At 40.9% G+C, this 17,241-nt stretch overlaps 1 protein-coding gene and 1 long non-coding RNA gene across 4 annotated transcripts in view; one reads left to right on the forward strand and one right to left on the reverse strand.

The window, feature by feature from the left end:
• efl1 (elongation factor like GTPase 1) overlaps positions 1-17,241 on the reverse strand; it is a 189,906-nt gene that overhangs the window by 94,473 nt on the left and 78,192 nt on the right. For 2 of the 3 annotated variants that reach the window (XM_084353472.1, XM_084353471.1), the window contains exon 16: positions 8,365-8,400. The exons of the other annotated variant lie outside the window; for it this stretch is intronic. In XM_084353472.1, the coding sequence (XP_084209598.1) occupies positions 8,365-8,400 (36 nt within the window). The remainder of the gene's footprint in view (positions 1-8,364; positions 8,401-17,241) is intronic. 3 annotated transcript variants of the gene reach the window in all.
• On the forward strand, positions 5,286-6,576 carry LOC311260668. Its single transcript, XR_014623045.1, has 3 exons — positions 5,286-5,392; positions 6,156-6,274; positions 6,375-6,576. It is a non-coding gene; the product is annotated as an uncharacterized lncRNA (long non-coding RNA).

A 17,241-nucleotide genomic window follows, 5' to 3' on the forward strand; every position in this document is an offset into this window, starting at 1 on the left:
CAATGATCTGCTTCATCCTGGATGTTTACTGCTATTTTTAATCTGTCGATGAGGACAAATAGTCACTTGTAAGACCAGCATGCCAGTAGCATAACAACATAGCAGCTTCGTCTTTTGGCAAACTGATCAGCGGGGGTCCCCAACACGTCACACAGACGGACCGTGAAGTGACACTTCCATAACGCTTCACCAACCTGCAGCGTTTTGCTGCACAACCTGATCCAATTTCAATTCAGCCGCCCCGGATGCTTACATCCTCCATGCACATTATGTAAATTGATTACGTTGAGGCGTTGCACCAGCCCTAGCCCTGAGCCACGAAAATGTCTGTCAGCATAACTGACACATTTATGCAGTGAACAGTGAGCTGTAGTTTCCCCGTCGGTAAAAACACTTTTGTATGGCTGTCGTAGCTGCAGTGTCCTGAGCTCGTTAGGTAAAACAGACAGGGCAGGTGTCGGAGCAGCGACAACCATGCCGAAGCCAACCTGTTTGCGCCACCTAACGAGCCTAGAGACATTTTTGAGGCGAAGAGCAGCTCCGGAGGATGAGTGACCCCGACAGGAGCAGCAGAAGGCCAGGAGAGAGGCTGAAGATGTCAGTGTGTTGTTGTGAAAAGGTCGGAATGTTATACAGCTCAAACACCGCTGACCATTACCTGAGCTACTGTGTGAGTTAACGGTTTAGTGAAGCATAGTCAATGCAAACAACGAAGCCAACCGATCAGAGACGGAGTTGGGCAGTTCTTATTAGAATTTCATTTTTCATCATGATATTGCGAAATTTGGTATGTGGTTACATCCCTAAAGGTTGTCAAAGTTTTTCATGTCACACACCATTCAAAAGACAGACATACTGTAAACATTATGCCAAACTATGGGAATCATATGGGAGGAAGTACAGAGAGTTGGAACTCTGTAGGTGAAGAAATGATGTTGAGTGGCTGTAAAGGTTTTAAATGAAGCGGAATCCCTTTTCTTTTCTTTTCCTTTCCTCTCTCCACCTCCTTTTTCCTAGCTAAATTGTTGCTCAAATAGACTGGTAAATGTGAGTTTCAAAGACCTGACACTCAAATCTACGTTGGCCAGAATGAGGGAAACAGTGGAAAGGAGTTTGAGACAGAGTGAGAGGGACAGTGAAGAATAGAGTACTGAAAGAGAAAAAAGGACAGAGTAAGAGGGGACGTGAGGGAGGAGGTGGTCAATACATGTCCGAGTGGAGAGTGGAGGACTGATGAGGTGGAGAATGTTTCATGTCTGTGGGATCCCAGCAGAGCTCGGCTGGGACTGGAAACTGTGTCAAGGACAACTGAGGAAGAGACGGATGAGTCAGGAGCATCAGAAAACTACAACACACACACACACACACACACACACACACACACACACACACACACACACACACACACACACACCATGTAGCAATGGTGCAATAATTCAATATTGGTTCACATGAAAATCAATTCATCACCTCACTACAAATACACCGTTAAAAAAAATTAAGGGAACACTTAAATCATACATCAGATCTTGATGAACGAATTATTCAAGTTGAAAATCTTTACTGATGTACATTACATCTTAGACTTGAAGGCGAGAGAGAGAAACAATATATATATTTTTTTAAACAGACCTGCTGTTGTTGTAAGGAAAATGTAACAGCTGGTTTTAAATAACACAGGACGTACTTAAATAAGTACTGAAATTAAGGTTGTTTAAATATGCAGTATTCTGATTCAAAACATCCACACTGATGGAACAGCCATCAGGAGCAATTTGGGGTTCAGTACCTTGCCAAAGGACACTTAAGACAAGCAGCCAGAGTCAGGACGCGAACCACCTACCCTGCGTTTGGTGGGCGACCCACTCTACCTCCAGAGCCACAGCCACCCAGAGTGTTTATAGAACTTTACAAACACTTTTGGCAATGTGTATCTTCTTTTATTTGAAGACTGGTCAATGAAATCAAATCATCAGGACCACATCTACACACATGACATCAATATCACTTGCTTAACCTTTTAATACGAGCCAGTATGCACATCCATACACACACAGACACATCCTCACCCCGGTAACATCTTCTGTCAACTGCGGGGACATCAGTGCACCACTTCCACGTTTAACTTAGTTTTAGTTCATGGGAAGATACAGGTTCCAGGTCATTAAAATCCTGTAGCAGAAATGAGCCAAATGTATGTAAGAATGTACTCTCAAGCTCAACTTTAAGCCAACAAAGTGATCAGAATGACAGAAAGCTTGAATATCTCCAGTTACCAACAACTGACTATCACAATCAGTACTCTTTTGATGAAGTCCCTGTGACAGGGCCAACAACTGTCCAATGAGTGGACATGGGGTTGAGACTGTTTTGATTACTGCTCTTTTCAAGGTCATCAGTAGACTTTCAAGCTCAAAGTACATTTTGCTATGTCTGCAGGTGTGAGATTCAATATATAAATAATAGTTTGTTGAAGCCTGAATGTATAATGTAGAGTAGCAGTTTACCCCTGCTACAGTCTTTATGCTAAGCTAGGCTGAACATATTCGATTTCGATGGAAAAAATATTAAATTTACACTGATCTGATTGTTGGTTTGTCCATTGGTTTTTATCATGCTTATAAAATAAATAGAAATGTCTGAGTCTGAATATAAGTGAGACAGCTAAACAATTTCAAAGTTTTGTGCAACCAGGCTAAAAATGCCCCAAAGATAAACATAATGTTTTATCTTTGAATGCCACAATTCAATTTAAAGATTTAAAGCAAAACTACCATTCGCAGCGATGGAATACAGGGATGTGCTCTACAGAGACATTCTCCTGTCTTAAGTAGAACTACAAGAAATAGTGTCATTATTCATGATCTGATCTGTGCTGCACTGAGATGAACCCAGCTGGCCTCTGCCCTCACCCCTATGTGGTTGACATCAGTGTAAGCATTCAATTGGTGTGTTCTGCTAAAGATCTGGGTCGCTAGTCACCACTGGCACGCAGAAAGAGAAGCCTAATGCAAAACAAATGTTTTCATAAAGTCGTCCAGTGTTGAATCAGCATCATTCATTTCACTCAGACTCCTTTTTTCCTCCCCTGCCTCTGACTTGGATGACTCTGACTGTAGCTGCGTCTCCTCAGACAGCTGCTTCCTATTAGGCCCTGATGATGAGAGTTTGATGTTGCCCATGTCTTTAACCCCTTTGACGAACTGCTGGCCTTACTAAGCTCACCATCAAACACCACTGAGCTGGTTGTGTACTCTCCCTCAGCTGCAATCACAGATAAATCCCAATGCTGGCTGAGTGTATAGTACTAAACGAACACACTGAAGAGAATTAAACAAAGGACTTTTGTGAACGTAGTCTCGGAGTTTCCACGGTGTGTACGTCCCAATAGCCATTCTGACTTTTAGGGGGAAATATTAAACCAAACTAGATATTATATTAAAAAAAAAACTCTGGTATCTACGTACTGCTCTACTGCCCTCTATAGTGCAGTTTAAGGTGGGTTTTTACATAACAGATTGGTAATAATATGGAAATAGTGAGGTAATTGTTTGACAATTCAGCTTTACCATGTAATTACCAAAGTAATAACCAGGTGATAGCTTGGTATCAACAGTGGGTATATCTAGGTAATATTACACTGAATGATTTTTAGTAATAGTGTAGTAATACGTTGGTAACAATGTGGTAACATGCTAACAATAAAATGGTTATATCAGTGCAGTATTTGCAGTGTTTCCCACACATAGACTTTACTTGGGCAGGCCGTACAGGTATATTAACAGCCGCCAAAATACATCTGGCTTTTATTTTTTTATCCATCTGAGAGAGCAACTCTGTCTGTGATCGATTAACTAGTGGACAATCTGCCGTGCTCTACCCCTCCCATCTACTGACATTTGTACATGCTCTGCAGAGAGAGAGAGAGAGATTCTTGCTGGTAGTACACCCCTCCTGTAAACACACTGACTGTGTATGACCTCTCTGGAATATAATAGGCCTACTTATGCCGTTGTTTCCCACAAGTTTATAAGTGCACCTGGTTGTTGCAAAGTCATTCAGTACAACGTTGGCTTTGATAGGCTACACAGTTAATGACAAGTGTCCTCCACACAGCTCACCTGCTGCTCTGAAAGTGGTTTAGGGGGTGGAAAAATCAAAAATACAAGGTATGTTTTTTTGGGCAACTTTACAAAACATACTGCTGACAAAGAAAGTCAACATAGCAGACTCATACTGGGGGAGAGAAACAGAAAGACGAGACAAGCCAGTGTGAGCGCATTAAGGTGGGCAACTGAAGCACCATCTATCTTGTAGACTTTTCGAGCCATTCTCAGAAGGATAGTTGATTTTTGAGTCTCATGCAGGTCGTCAAATATGACTGTATACTTTAGCATTACACTGTTATGAGACCAGACAAACTAGTCAACTTCCAATGATCATCTAAAAGACTAGATGAATCAGTCGTAACCATATGATCATTTATGAGAGATTAAAATGAAAATTAGTGCTGGAGGCATCTCAACATGAAGACTGACCTGATGTGGTGAAGCTTTTAGAAACAAAGTCTCTCAGTCAGTCTCCTTCTGGAGCCGTTATTGTGTGATGTGATGAGAGATAGAGAAAGACAGAGATCCTTGGAGATATGAGTGAGCAGGGTCACTGAGGTAATGAGTCAGCCATGGTAAATAAGAACAGTGACAAACAGCTCAGCTGTCCAACTTAATAACATGATTACTTTGTTATGCTTATTATTCTGCATCTGTAGAGTTGTAATTCCTCTTTAACAAGTTCCTGAAGGTCAATAAAGTTTTTTTCTTTATTTCTTATTTTTTATGATGACTAGCTAACTTTTTCTCACGATATATGGAGTTGTTAAATTTCCCCAGGCTTATGCCTGAAAACCTGGCATGAGCATGTAATGATTTGAATATATTCATTACAGCAACACTTATTGGAAAATACCTTACTTTGGGACCATGTAGTATTAGTATCCATTTGTTGTTTCAAAGCTTGAGTAGTTGATTTGAGCAGCACAACAAGCTAAGAGCACAATTGTCATACATATTATCACCTTATGAGTGTCACGCTCCGGCCGAGGACCCGCCCCCCTTAGATGGTGACCTGGCGGGCCTGCATGATCCATGCCAGGTTTTTCCCTCTGCCTTTGCCTTCTGGCTGACTGACAGCTGAGGCATCTAATCACCATTGCCTGCTGCTCCACACCTGAGCCCACTCTCCTCATCAGCCTTGGCCTTAAAGCCACACCAGGACTGACAGGCTTCACCAGAGTATCTCGTCTGTGTTCCTGGAGACCCGCTCATGTGTTGCCTTTTTGGATTTCCTTACTCTGACTGCCAAGCAGTTGCCAACCCTGCTTCTGAACAATTACGTGAGTCTTGCCAAGCCCTTTTGTACTGCTGCCTGTTTTTTGACTACCGGATTTTTGCCTAAGCCCTGCCTGTGCTTTTTCCAGAGATTTTTTGGGATTTTTCTAAGTTTAACCTTTTCCTCTGTTTGAACTACCTTTGTTTGATGAACTGAAAATAAACATCCTGAACATTATTCTGCTCCTGAGTCTGCTTCTGGGTCCACAAACTTTTCCGGCCTCACCGGCCCTGACAATGAGGGTATTTTGTAAGAGTGATGTGCCTATTTACATATCCAGCAGAGGTCTGTACTACAAAGCAGGTTTTTGTGGCAAGCAAGGTAACTTCAGGGTTTAATCTGGGGTTTCAGCACTACAACAGTGGTTCACTTCTTATTGGGGTACATCACTATGGTAACTCATGCTGCACACCTAACCTGCTCTAGAGCTGTCAAAGTCTGAGATAACAGATCAACGCGTAATAAAGCACCGCATTCTGACTAATCAGTTTTCTGGAAAATAGCATTACGGTTCATAGACAGTCCCGTGGACCTAGGTACGCAGATCGTGAGAAATGTTCCTCAAGCAATGTCAAAGACATTTCATTGTTCTTTCTTAGACCGATATCATCTTACAACAGAGAAAGCCTTGTACTTGTTATAAGGTATGAAAGTACCACTTTAAATGATGTTTTAATAGCCTATTTGTTTTTTATTTGCTCCTAAGCCCATGTGATATTACTGAGGATGCAGCTGAAATTGTTACATTCTGTCACTGTCTGTGTCAGTGTTGCAGAGGTGCATGGAGAAGCTGGGCAGAGCGAGCCATTCACCGGAGCAGCTGAGACCCACACACCTGCAGCAGGTTGGAGAATCCCGCTGCCAGATGATTTCGTCTCCCGACGTGGTATATCGCTCTGGCTAGATCGAGACTGCTTAGATCGTCTAGTGTGTTTTCTTATTCTTCAGTGGAATTTAAACTGTCTTGTGTTTTTTCTCGTGTCCAGCTGTTACCGGCATCCCGACCACCTGTATTCCTGCTCCAGCCGCCCAGCTCTCTGCACCTCTCCAGCCCGCTCCACTGCTCTGTGTTCCCCGGAAGATTCAGCCCTCGTCCTCGTATACTCAGCTCCGCGACGGGGATTCAGCCCCGGACCCCCCATCACCTGCATCTGTCCTTGCCTCCTCAATAAAGCACATGATACCCCACTCCCTGCCTCCGTCAACGCTTCTGGGTTCTCCCACCTAAGACTCAGCCTAACAGAAATAATAAGACTGAAATTGTCACACACACACCGTAAGAATATATCTAAGCAACACATTAATTTAACAGAATACACAAATGTAATTGTACATTGTAAATCTACTGATGCCCCAATGATTGGCCTGTATTATTATGAGCCCATTAATTTACACATTTATGATTTTGTCAGCTGACCTTCCTGCATTTGACATCTAAAACTGTGTTGCTTTTAGCCTGGATTATGTGTTTAACTTCCTCCTATTTGTATAATATTATATTTTGCTCTTAGTTAATGAAACATACCAATCTGCTGCCAGTAGACTCCTATGTGTGTGACTGGTTACATGCTGCAAACATCCCCCCTTCTATGTGAATGAGCTCATAATTAGATGTGGAAAACCTGGGCAGACTTATAAACAAGCTGATAACCACCTGAATGTGACCGCTTGGCATGATTGTGATTGTAAGAGTGAGTGAAGCCAGATAACAGAAACATATCCTGAGTATGTTAATCTGGCTTCATAGTACAGGCCTCTGATGCCGCCAGATGGGTTGTTACACAGAATCATCTGAGAAGGCACTGCTATAAACTGTTTGCATTTTCAAAAACTACTTGGCAGGTGATTGAAGGAACCATCTGTATACCACCATGGGCTAACTTCAACCAATCAGATCAATAGTAGAGGAGTGCTACCAACAACGGAGCCAGAACATCCTTCGGTGCCGTTCTTTCTCTTCTTTCAATTAAATATATGCTGCAGCTTTGACATAACTGATGCTATAGCAGCTACGCTAACCCCATGAGAAGCCATAAGTGTTGTTTTCAAATGAACAACAATGGCTTCTCTCCCTGGTTGTCATACCTAAACCACGCCCACAGCAGCTAGGAGTGGCTCATAGAATGCTGATTGGTTCAACCAAGACATGTTCAGCCACAGGCACATAGATTGAACCCTGGCAGGATGGATGTGATCTCGTGAATCCAGCAGCCATGCAAGGTAAGACACAGAACACATTTGGTGTTGTGTTTCTAGCCTGATGAATGTAAATTCAATATTCACTCTCCTTTAAGCTCCATGTTGGTCTCCACCAACTCTTCAGCTGCTAAATTCTCCACTATGCTCACCAGGTACTGTCTTGATTTGTCTGACAGCTGTTTGGTGTTAGGCAGTAAGTGTACATGTACAGTGGCTTTAACAGAGTCTTACTGAAAACTGAATCTGCCTGCTCCTGCAGTAAACAAGGTTGATGAGAGCAGAATTGCACGCCGGGAAAACCAAAGCGACTTGCTAAAAGACGTAAAAAAGCTCAGCATCAATGTCTGGTAATCATATTGTGTGGGTTTGTCTTCATGAGTGATTCCTTTAACATTATAAAGTCATTTTATCCATTGATCCATAAAAAAAAAATTAAAATAAAAATAAAACCACTGTTTAATACTTTGGTGCTATCTGGTGGCAGTATCAATAATAACACAGTGGACTGTAGTAATGGATGTCACTATCTCAAAGATCCTTTGTGGAGCTGAAACATCATGTTTTTCATTTTCTAAAATTTAAAGCTACAGAAAGGAGTTTTGAGTCACTTATGTATATGAATACATATGCGTGAAACTCAGCTTCAACAATAACAACAACAACAAAAAAAACATCCTCACCCTTGCTGCATTAAAGATCAGTGAAGATCCTTTATTAAGTCCACCCTTACCAAACAACCAACCTGATTCCTAATGTTCATTGACACCTGGCACTCACCAGGGGTTGAAAACCTTCTCCAGTTAATGACTGAGGCTGCAGAGACACACACACAAAGACAAACATAGTGCTTTGTCATGCAGTTTGCACAGTGTGTCATCATGTGGTTAACTCAAAAATGATGTTTCCTACATCAAACGCTGCTTTGTGTGAGAAAGTTGTGTGTAGTTCTTTTCCTCTCTGATTACTTGCTCCAACCATCAGATAATAATGGGGATCTAATCAAGGCCAAGCCTGGTGGGGTTTACACACTGGTGCTCCAACTCCTTCCCTGCCCGCAGTCCACTAACAGGACAGGACTGATGGCTCCCACATGGCCCAGCAGACACACAGAGAAAGACTGGATGTGCAGAAATTGTTTACACAATGCCTGCCACTAGCTCAACTTTCTCCGTAATCATCAAACTTCTTAGTGAAATGCACTGAGGGTCCTGAGGAAACAAGCTGTGTCTTACATCATCATTACTTGCCATCACAGTTAGAAAGAGAGAAAATGAGAAATTCATTCATTCAGCAAGTGTTTCACAGAATCATTTTTTCCCATTCCAGGAATTTCTGGTAAGTTTGTGATGTATGCTGTGTAGACTGTAAAGTCCCTTGAGGCAAATGTACTATTAGTGTTACTGGGCTTTAAAAATAAAACCGACTTGACTTGAGATAATGTCAGAAATGTTAATCTTCAGCCACACTACAAGATCTGCAAGACTGAATGCTAACGTCAGCATGCTAACCTGATCACAATGAGAATGTTAAAATACAAAATACTTATGTACGAAAACACAAAGCTGGGGCTGATGGGTAATTAGTTAATTGCAGGTATTTGGTCGTAAATGAGAGACTGGACAACATCAAATTTGACCTGATGATGGTGCTTGAAGAAATCTCAGAAGATCACCAGCATTATAAGGATACATCACCTGGATATCATGAATATCTGAATATCAGATTTTGTGCCAATCTATTTAGTAGATGTTGAGATGCAGTATTCCAGTTAAAAAGGCCATATTATGCGTTTCAAGTTTTCCTTGTGTAGAGGCTCTCCATGCCTTTGTCGGAATATACGTGTGTGTGTGTGTGTATATATACATATATATATATCTACCGTATATATATATAGTATAGTATATATATCTATATCTATCTATCTATATATATATATATACTATACTATATAGCCTGTGTATGCAGACCAATTAGCGCACAAGGGGCCCTAAGTAGGAAGAAATAGTACTGAAGAAAAAGAACTGGAAGAGCACATTTTTGGTATTTAAAACTGTCACAGAGTCTGAGCATGTTATACTTAAGTCATTGATGAAGTCTATCTCTGTGCATCCAGCCAAAGAAGTCTGGGCTCCAGGCTCTGTACTGTGTGGGCCACTCCCAAAATCCATTTACAGCCCATCTGTGAGCTGACAGTCCAAACTAAATAAGAAGCAGAGGGATCCATGATGCCCACTCAAGGGCGGATCGTCTTATTGATAACTTGTGTGCTGTGCATTCTGCCCCACGCCCTTACCAAATGATGGCTGTACATCAATATCCTAATGCACTTCTCCTTTATAATTCATGACAGTCACTCTGGAGGACATCACACAGTCAGACTTTCATTCAGTGTTTGCAGCACTCTGCACAAAGTGTCCAGGTCATTAATGCAAGGTCATATCAATACTGCACAAAATAACAATTACCTCATGCCACATTTTACATATACCATGCACAATTTGCTATGTGTACACATAGCAAATTTTGGAGGTGGTGCTGGCTAATACTGGAATATTATCTGGCTAATACTGGAATATTATCATTATCGTAACTTGAGTTACTTAGAGATGAAAAAAGACACACAATTATATTTGATAAAGGATTTGAAAAGATTCAGATTTGGTTCAAGGTAATGAAGGAACAGTGTGTCATCATTGATGTGTTTTAAATGGTTTTTGATAAGGGTGCTCCGATCAGGATTTTTGGAGCCAATCACCAATTGCTGAAGCAGTATCGGCCGATACCAATCACTGATCACCAATCAAAAGGATGTTTCCTCACTTTATTGTGATCTATAGTTGTTACTAGTGGCATGGTTAAGTCTAAAATAATTATTTGAATTTTACATTGATTTAAAGAAATCAATTTAAAACAAAAATGAAATGTTTATTTTAAACTGTAAAAATAAACTTTAAAAGAAAAGTGAATAGGACACAGAATTCAGTAACACTGAGTGGATAATTCTGTGTCTCAGTCTTTGTAGTGACGTATAAAGCCAGTAATCCACCACCTGGCCACTGTTTGTATCTGGTTACTTTCATCTCTGACACAAGATGAAGATTTTTCACAAGATGAAATTTACACTGATGTCAAGTTGTCTGTAACTCAATCAATCCATCCATCGATCCATCCATCCATCCATCCATGGGTCGCAGAGGCAACAGGCTGAGACGGTTATTCCAGACATCCTGCCCCCCAGCAAAGCTTTCCTGGGTCTGCCCCAGGGTCTCCTCTCAGTTGCAAATCAGAAGCTCGAACCACCTCAGCTGGCTCCTTCCGAAGCGAAAGGGGCAGTGGCTTTACGCCGAGCTCCCCGCAGATGTCTGAACTCCTCAACCTATCTCTAAGAGTGTTCCCAGCCCCCCTATGGAGGAAACTAATTTCAGTCACTTGTGCGATCACATTCTTTCGATCAGTACTAGGGCTGGGCGAAACACTGATTTTATCGGTGTATTCAAATTTGTGGTTTAGGACAATTTTTTTTACATGAAAATTTGTTTTCTCTTTTACTTCCTCCGCCGCTGTTCCCCTTGGGCTCCCGTAGTTCATAGTAGGCTCAGTGGGCTCTGCCCTCCCCTGCATTTACTTTCCACACACAACAAGATGGCAGCAAGCAGAGAAGTGTACATTCCTCAGTGTTCGTCAGTAGTTTGGAACTGGTTCAGTTTTGCGGAGTCAGACCTTGAACAAACCACGGTCCACTGCAAAGTTTGTTTCAAGGCTGTTGCAACTAAAGGCAGCAGCACAACCAATTTATTTCAGCATCTCAATCAGAGGCATGCAGCCAAATGGTAATGTTATTCACTACAAGATGCATAAGACAAGGTGGAAAGCTATTACGGATGCAGTCGCATTGTGGCATTGCTACATTGCTACATTGCTACATGCAACAGGGCATTCCTCAAGCTAGAAGTAGTAGACAGGCTCGTCTTCCTTGCCAAAAATGTGTAAAAAGAAAAAATTTTTGATACTAAAGACAGCAAGCATGCACCTCTAGTCCTGTATATCTACCGACATGTGATGTTTACTATGCAATGCAATGCATGCAGATGCTTAATTTTGTTTACATATCTTCAGGGATACAAAATACTTTTTGTTTACAAGAGGCATCTTTTATTTATCCTTTATTTATTTCATTGACTTCAGTCAAAGTTAGGTTTGCACTATATCAATCCAAATGGGGAAATGTATCTATTTTGTAACAGCATGCAATCTGAAAAGGGACACATGTATTTTTTTACAAGGGGAGGTTCTTTTATCTATTTCTGAAGTGAGTTTGAAGGTGCACTGCATTACTGTCAGAGAAGTGAGCATTTTCTAAGGCATGTTTACATAAGAAAAACTAACTTTCCTAAAAAGAAAATTAGGTCCCTGGAAGTTGGGACATGCTACTAGAAAGTTAGTGGAAAAGTTACATTTTCACTGTTGTTTACAATGGCAGGGCCTGTCGTTTTGTTTACAAGCCTATTTCTAGCCTTGTGTTTGGTTGCACTTTAACCCCAAAAGGGAAATTCAGTTCAATTTATTAATCCCAGAAGGGAAAATCAGTTTGCCTTTGTTAATTTTATTGTTAAAATATAAGCAATATAAGCAATTTACTTAATTTCTCTGTCATTTGTAGTTTGTTTTTCAGAAGGAAAAAAAATCGATTAAAATCATAAATCGAGTTTGGTGTGAAAAAATGGGAGATTTTATTTTTAGGCCATATCGCCCAGCCCTAGTCACTACCCACCACTCGTGGCCATAGGTGAGGGTCAGAACATAGCTGGAATGGTAAATCCAGAACTTCACCTTCTGGCCCAGCTCTCTCTTCAGCGCGACAGTTTTCGCTCCTTTTCTTGGGTATTGATATTGGCAGGAGGATAGTTAGTTAGCTGTTAGCTGCCAGTGAGTAGCAGAGGTCTGTGGTGTGTGTGGCAGTGACATTTTAGCAGTGCGTAGAGAAACCGAACAATGTTAATTATCATCAATAATGATTGGTGCCCGATCAATTGGAGCACCCTTAGTTTTTAACAATGGAGCTGTAATATGATATGCAAGGTTTTACATTAGGGCTGTGCGGTATTGTACACATTTTCATCAGATAACAGCCCTGTGTTGTATGATGACAAATAAATCACCTTGAACCTTGACTCTAACATAAGACAAAAACATGAGCAAATCTACACATATGGGAAGCTAGAACCCAAAAATGTATGACATTTTAACTTTAACTCAAATACTCAGTTGTTGTTGTTTTCCTTGTTTGGGTAATTTGGGTAAATATACCCTTTAACACATACAATCCATTATCAACCAAATGAAACTGGCAAACAATGACTTATCAATCATAGTCAATAGTCAAAGACATCCCTAAAGCTTAAATCCAGTCATGACACAGTTACAACAGCCTTCAAATGGAGGGTTAACAAAAATGTAAATGTAAATTTTACTGGCACAGTAAAGTAGGAGGCCAGCAACAGAATATGTTTTACACCATATCTAGTGTGGGATTTGTGCTGAGCAGCCATAACATTTGGACTACTTTGCCAGACGATGACTCAAAGAATATATGCACATCAAATAATGTGTGTGATAGGGATGTGCACGGTTACTCGGATACTCGGGTACCCGAGTAGACAATCTGCTAATCGGTTACGAATTATTAACCGGTTAACCTAGGATTATTTCATTGTCGGCGATGCCGGGTGTATAGTCGCTCTGTTTCTCGTCTATTTCATACGGTGGCCCTGAAGTGCAAATCACAACGGCAAATCAGAAAACACAACAGCAAAACAGAAAACACAACAACAAATCAGAAAGCACAACAGCAAAACAGAAAACACAACGGCAAATCAGAAAACACAACAACAAATCAGAAAACAACGGCAAATCAGAAAACACAACAACAAATCAGAAAACACAACAGCAAATCAGAAAACACAACAGCAAAACAGAAAACACAACAACAAATCAGAAAACACAACGGCAAATCAGAAAACACAACAGCAAAACAGAAAACACAACAACAAATCAGAAAGCACAACAGCAAAACAGAAAACACAACGGCAAATCAGAAAACACAACAACAAATCAGAAAACAACGGCAAATCAGAAAACACAACAACAAATCAGAAAACACAACAGCAAATCAGAAAACACAACAGCAAAACAGAAAACACAACAACAAATCAGAAAACACAACGGCAAATCAGAAAACACAACAGCAAAACAGAAAACACAACAGCAAATCAGAAAACACAACAGCAAAACAGAAAACACAACAACAAATCAGAAAACACAACAACAAAACAGAAAACACAACGGCAAATCAGAAAACACAACAACAAAACAGAAAACACAACGGCAAATCAGAAAACACAACAAAACAGAAAACACAACAACAAATCAGAAAACACAACGGCAAATCAGAAAACACAACAACAAAACAGAAAACACAACAACAAATCAGAAAACACAACGGCAAATCAGAAAACACAACAACAAAACAGAAAACACAACGGCAAATCAGAAAACACAACAACATTAACCAAACCGGAAAAGGTAGGTACCCTCGGGCGACATGAATCGTCGCTGATTGGTCCGTCCTTTGAACCTGAAGGACAGGGTTTACATGTTTTCAAAACAAGAGCGCTGCCAGTGACGACATACACGCTGCTATTAAAGAATATTTTGATGCAGGACATGTATATGGGTCCGTGTATCATCTGATCATGCAATTATATTTAATGTGGCAAACGAAAAACGAAAATACGAGTCAATATTCCGTTTTTCTGTGTTTCTGTATGCACCAAACATTGAAAACTGGTGTTTGTTTTCCTATTTTCAGCCCAAAATGGAAAATATAATCAACAAGGAAACCGAAACGAAATAATAAATCTAATTTACATTTTCCGTTATTGTTATACCATTTCCCACGGTACATTTCTGCTGTGTGGCCACGCTTTGCACATGCGCAATGTGTAGGGACTCGCTCGGTATCCATGGTGAGGAACAACACACCGGTCTGAGCGTCCCACGGTCCAGTCCATTGACTGTGTACAGTCTATGGTCCAGTCCCAGTAGACCACTGGAGTCCCACGTTCTAATGGCCTCACTCGAGCCAACCATGTCTCTAATTAATGACATGTTTATGAATGGAGTGATGTATCATGAGATCTTAGAAAAGCTGCGAGAAATGGGTGTCCTGCTGGGAAGCTCTGAAATCACACAGAGACGCCGCATTATCGCCGCAGCGGTTCGCCAATTCTCCGCCGTTGGTTGCTCACACAGAACCAAGCAGCTCCGGCGTAGAAGACGAACCAGAGTATAGGCTGATTCACACAGAAAGCCGGCGCTGCGGCTCCAAAGGAGGCGTGACGTACACGTCATGATGATGACGTATGTGTTTTTTTCAAGGTGTTTCCCGGTGTCCTCCTGTTAATCTGAACATACCCGCTGACTGTTTATAATCATATGGATGCTGTTATAATGTGTTGTGATTGAGATCCCGACCCACCAAACATCCTGGAAAGTGACAAAGTTACGTTTTTCAGTCTAAATTACATATTACATAATCAGCATCAGTCAACAGGACGCTGTCTGACTATTTCACTAGCAGGGAGAGAAGCTGTTTTCTGGGGGGAAAGTTCACTGAGTCTCGGCCAGGAGGGCTGACCGTTGCGGTGATTTGGTCTCGTCATCAAAGCCACACTAAATAGAATTGCATGATCAGATGATACACGGACCCATATACATGTCCTGCATCAAAGTATTCATTAATAGCAGCGTGTATGTCGTCACTGGCAGCGCTCTTGTTTTGAAAACATGTAAACCCTGTCCTTCCGGTTCAAACGACGGACCAATCAGCGACGATTCATGTCGCCTGAGGGTACCTACCTTTTCCGGTTTGGTTAATGTCGTTGTGTTTTCTGTTTTGTTGTTGTGTTTTCTGATTTGTTGTTGTGTTTTCTGATTTGCTGTTGTGCTTTCTGTTTTGTTGTTGTGTTTTCTGTTTTGTTGTTGTGTTTTTTGATTTGTTGTTGTGTTTTCTGATTTGTTGTTGTGCTTTCTGTTTTGTTGTTGTGTTTTCTGATTTGTTGTTGTGTTTTCTGATTTGTTGTTGTGTTTTCTGTTTTGTAGTTGTGTTTTCTGTTTTGTTGTTGTGTTTTTTGATTTGCCGTTGTGTTTTCTGTTTTGTTGTTGTGTTTTCTGATTTGCCGTTGTGTTTTCTGATTTGTTGTTGTGTTTTCTGTTTTGTTGTTGTGTTTTCTGTTTTGCCGTTGTGTTTTCTGTTTTGTTGTTGTGTTTTCTGATTTGCCGTTGTGTTTTCTGATTTGTTGTTGTGTTTTCTGTTTTGTTGTTGTGTTTTCTGATTTGCCGTTGTGTTTTCTGTTTTGTTGTTGTGTTTTTCTGATTTGCCGTTGTGTTTTCTGTTTTGCTGTTGTGTTTTCTGATTTGCTGTTGTGTTTTTTTATTTGTTGTTGTATTTTCTGATTTGCCGTTGTGTTTTCTGTTTTGTTGTTGTGTTTTCTGATTTGCCGTTGTGTTTTCTGATTTGTTGTTGTGTTTTCTGTTTTGCTGTTGTGTTTTCTGATTTGCTGTTGTGTTTTCTGATTTGCTGTTGTGCTTTCTGATTTGCCGTTGTGTTTTGCACTTCAGGGCCACCGTAATTTCAGCCTTTACACCGACCCCACCGGTGTGTTTGTAACGTTAGCTTACCCAGAAGCCGAGCAGTCAAGCCTGTCCAATAGGGACCCGTGTGCCGTCACATGACGGGCTAAAATCCAATGGGAAAACATGATCTGCCAAAGATCGTTATTTACATCAAGATGGTTGCTCTGTTGCCGTGTGTGATTACTACTATCAGGAAATCTCCCGTAAATCCTAATAAATAATGCGTAAATTAACATGTATGCAATATTTCGGGGTCGCCTGCTATTCCGACATGTCTCTCTTTAGACATGCCGCTATTCCGACAAGTCTCCGACAATGGCAAAAAACAATGTCGAAATAGTGGGACGCTTGAAAAATAACTTTAATGCCGCTATTCCGACAATTACAGGTCACTGTCTAAATAGCGGCATGTCGGAATAGCAGCATGTAACCGCATTTGTAACCTTAAACTGGCTTACAACCACTCAACGAGTTCGATGCGAAACCACTTAAGGTTCAAGAAACACGAAAGCATAAGCACCGCTAATTACTGAAAAAGAAAAAAAAAAAAATATCCCGGGGTATAAATGCGCTCCGTCCAGAGGGGAAACTTTTTTTTTTCCAGTCATAAACTCATATGTGCATCTTAAACTCCAATCTACTCTTATTAACCACCTGATATTTTGTCTGACGACGCTGTGTGTCAGCAATGCGCTGTCTGATGGACAGAGCGCATTTATGAGTCATATATTTTATTACTCGGTTACTCGATTAGGACCAGGTTCGGGTACTCGGTTAGAAAATTACTCGAAATGCCCATCCCTAGTGTGTGACTGTCAGAGAAAGACTTCAAACGTGTATAATCATTTAGCCTGTACACATATCTGTTCAGCTGGATCAAAGGAAGAAGGTGTGGGACAAGAGACATGAGCTTTCACAGAAACTTAGAGAATAAAGATTTAGGGTCTGACTCAATTTGTA

Source organism: Pagrus pagrus, assembly GCF_965226575.1.
Source record: "Pagrus pagrus genome assembly, chromosome: 1".
NCBI lineage: Eukaryota > Metazoa > Chordata > Actinopteri > Spariformes > Sparidae > Pagrus > Pagrus pagrus.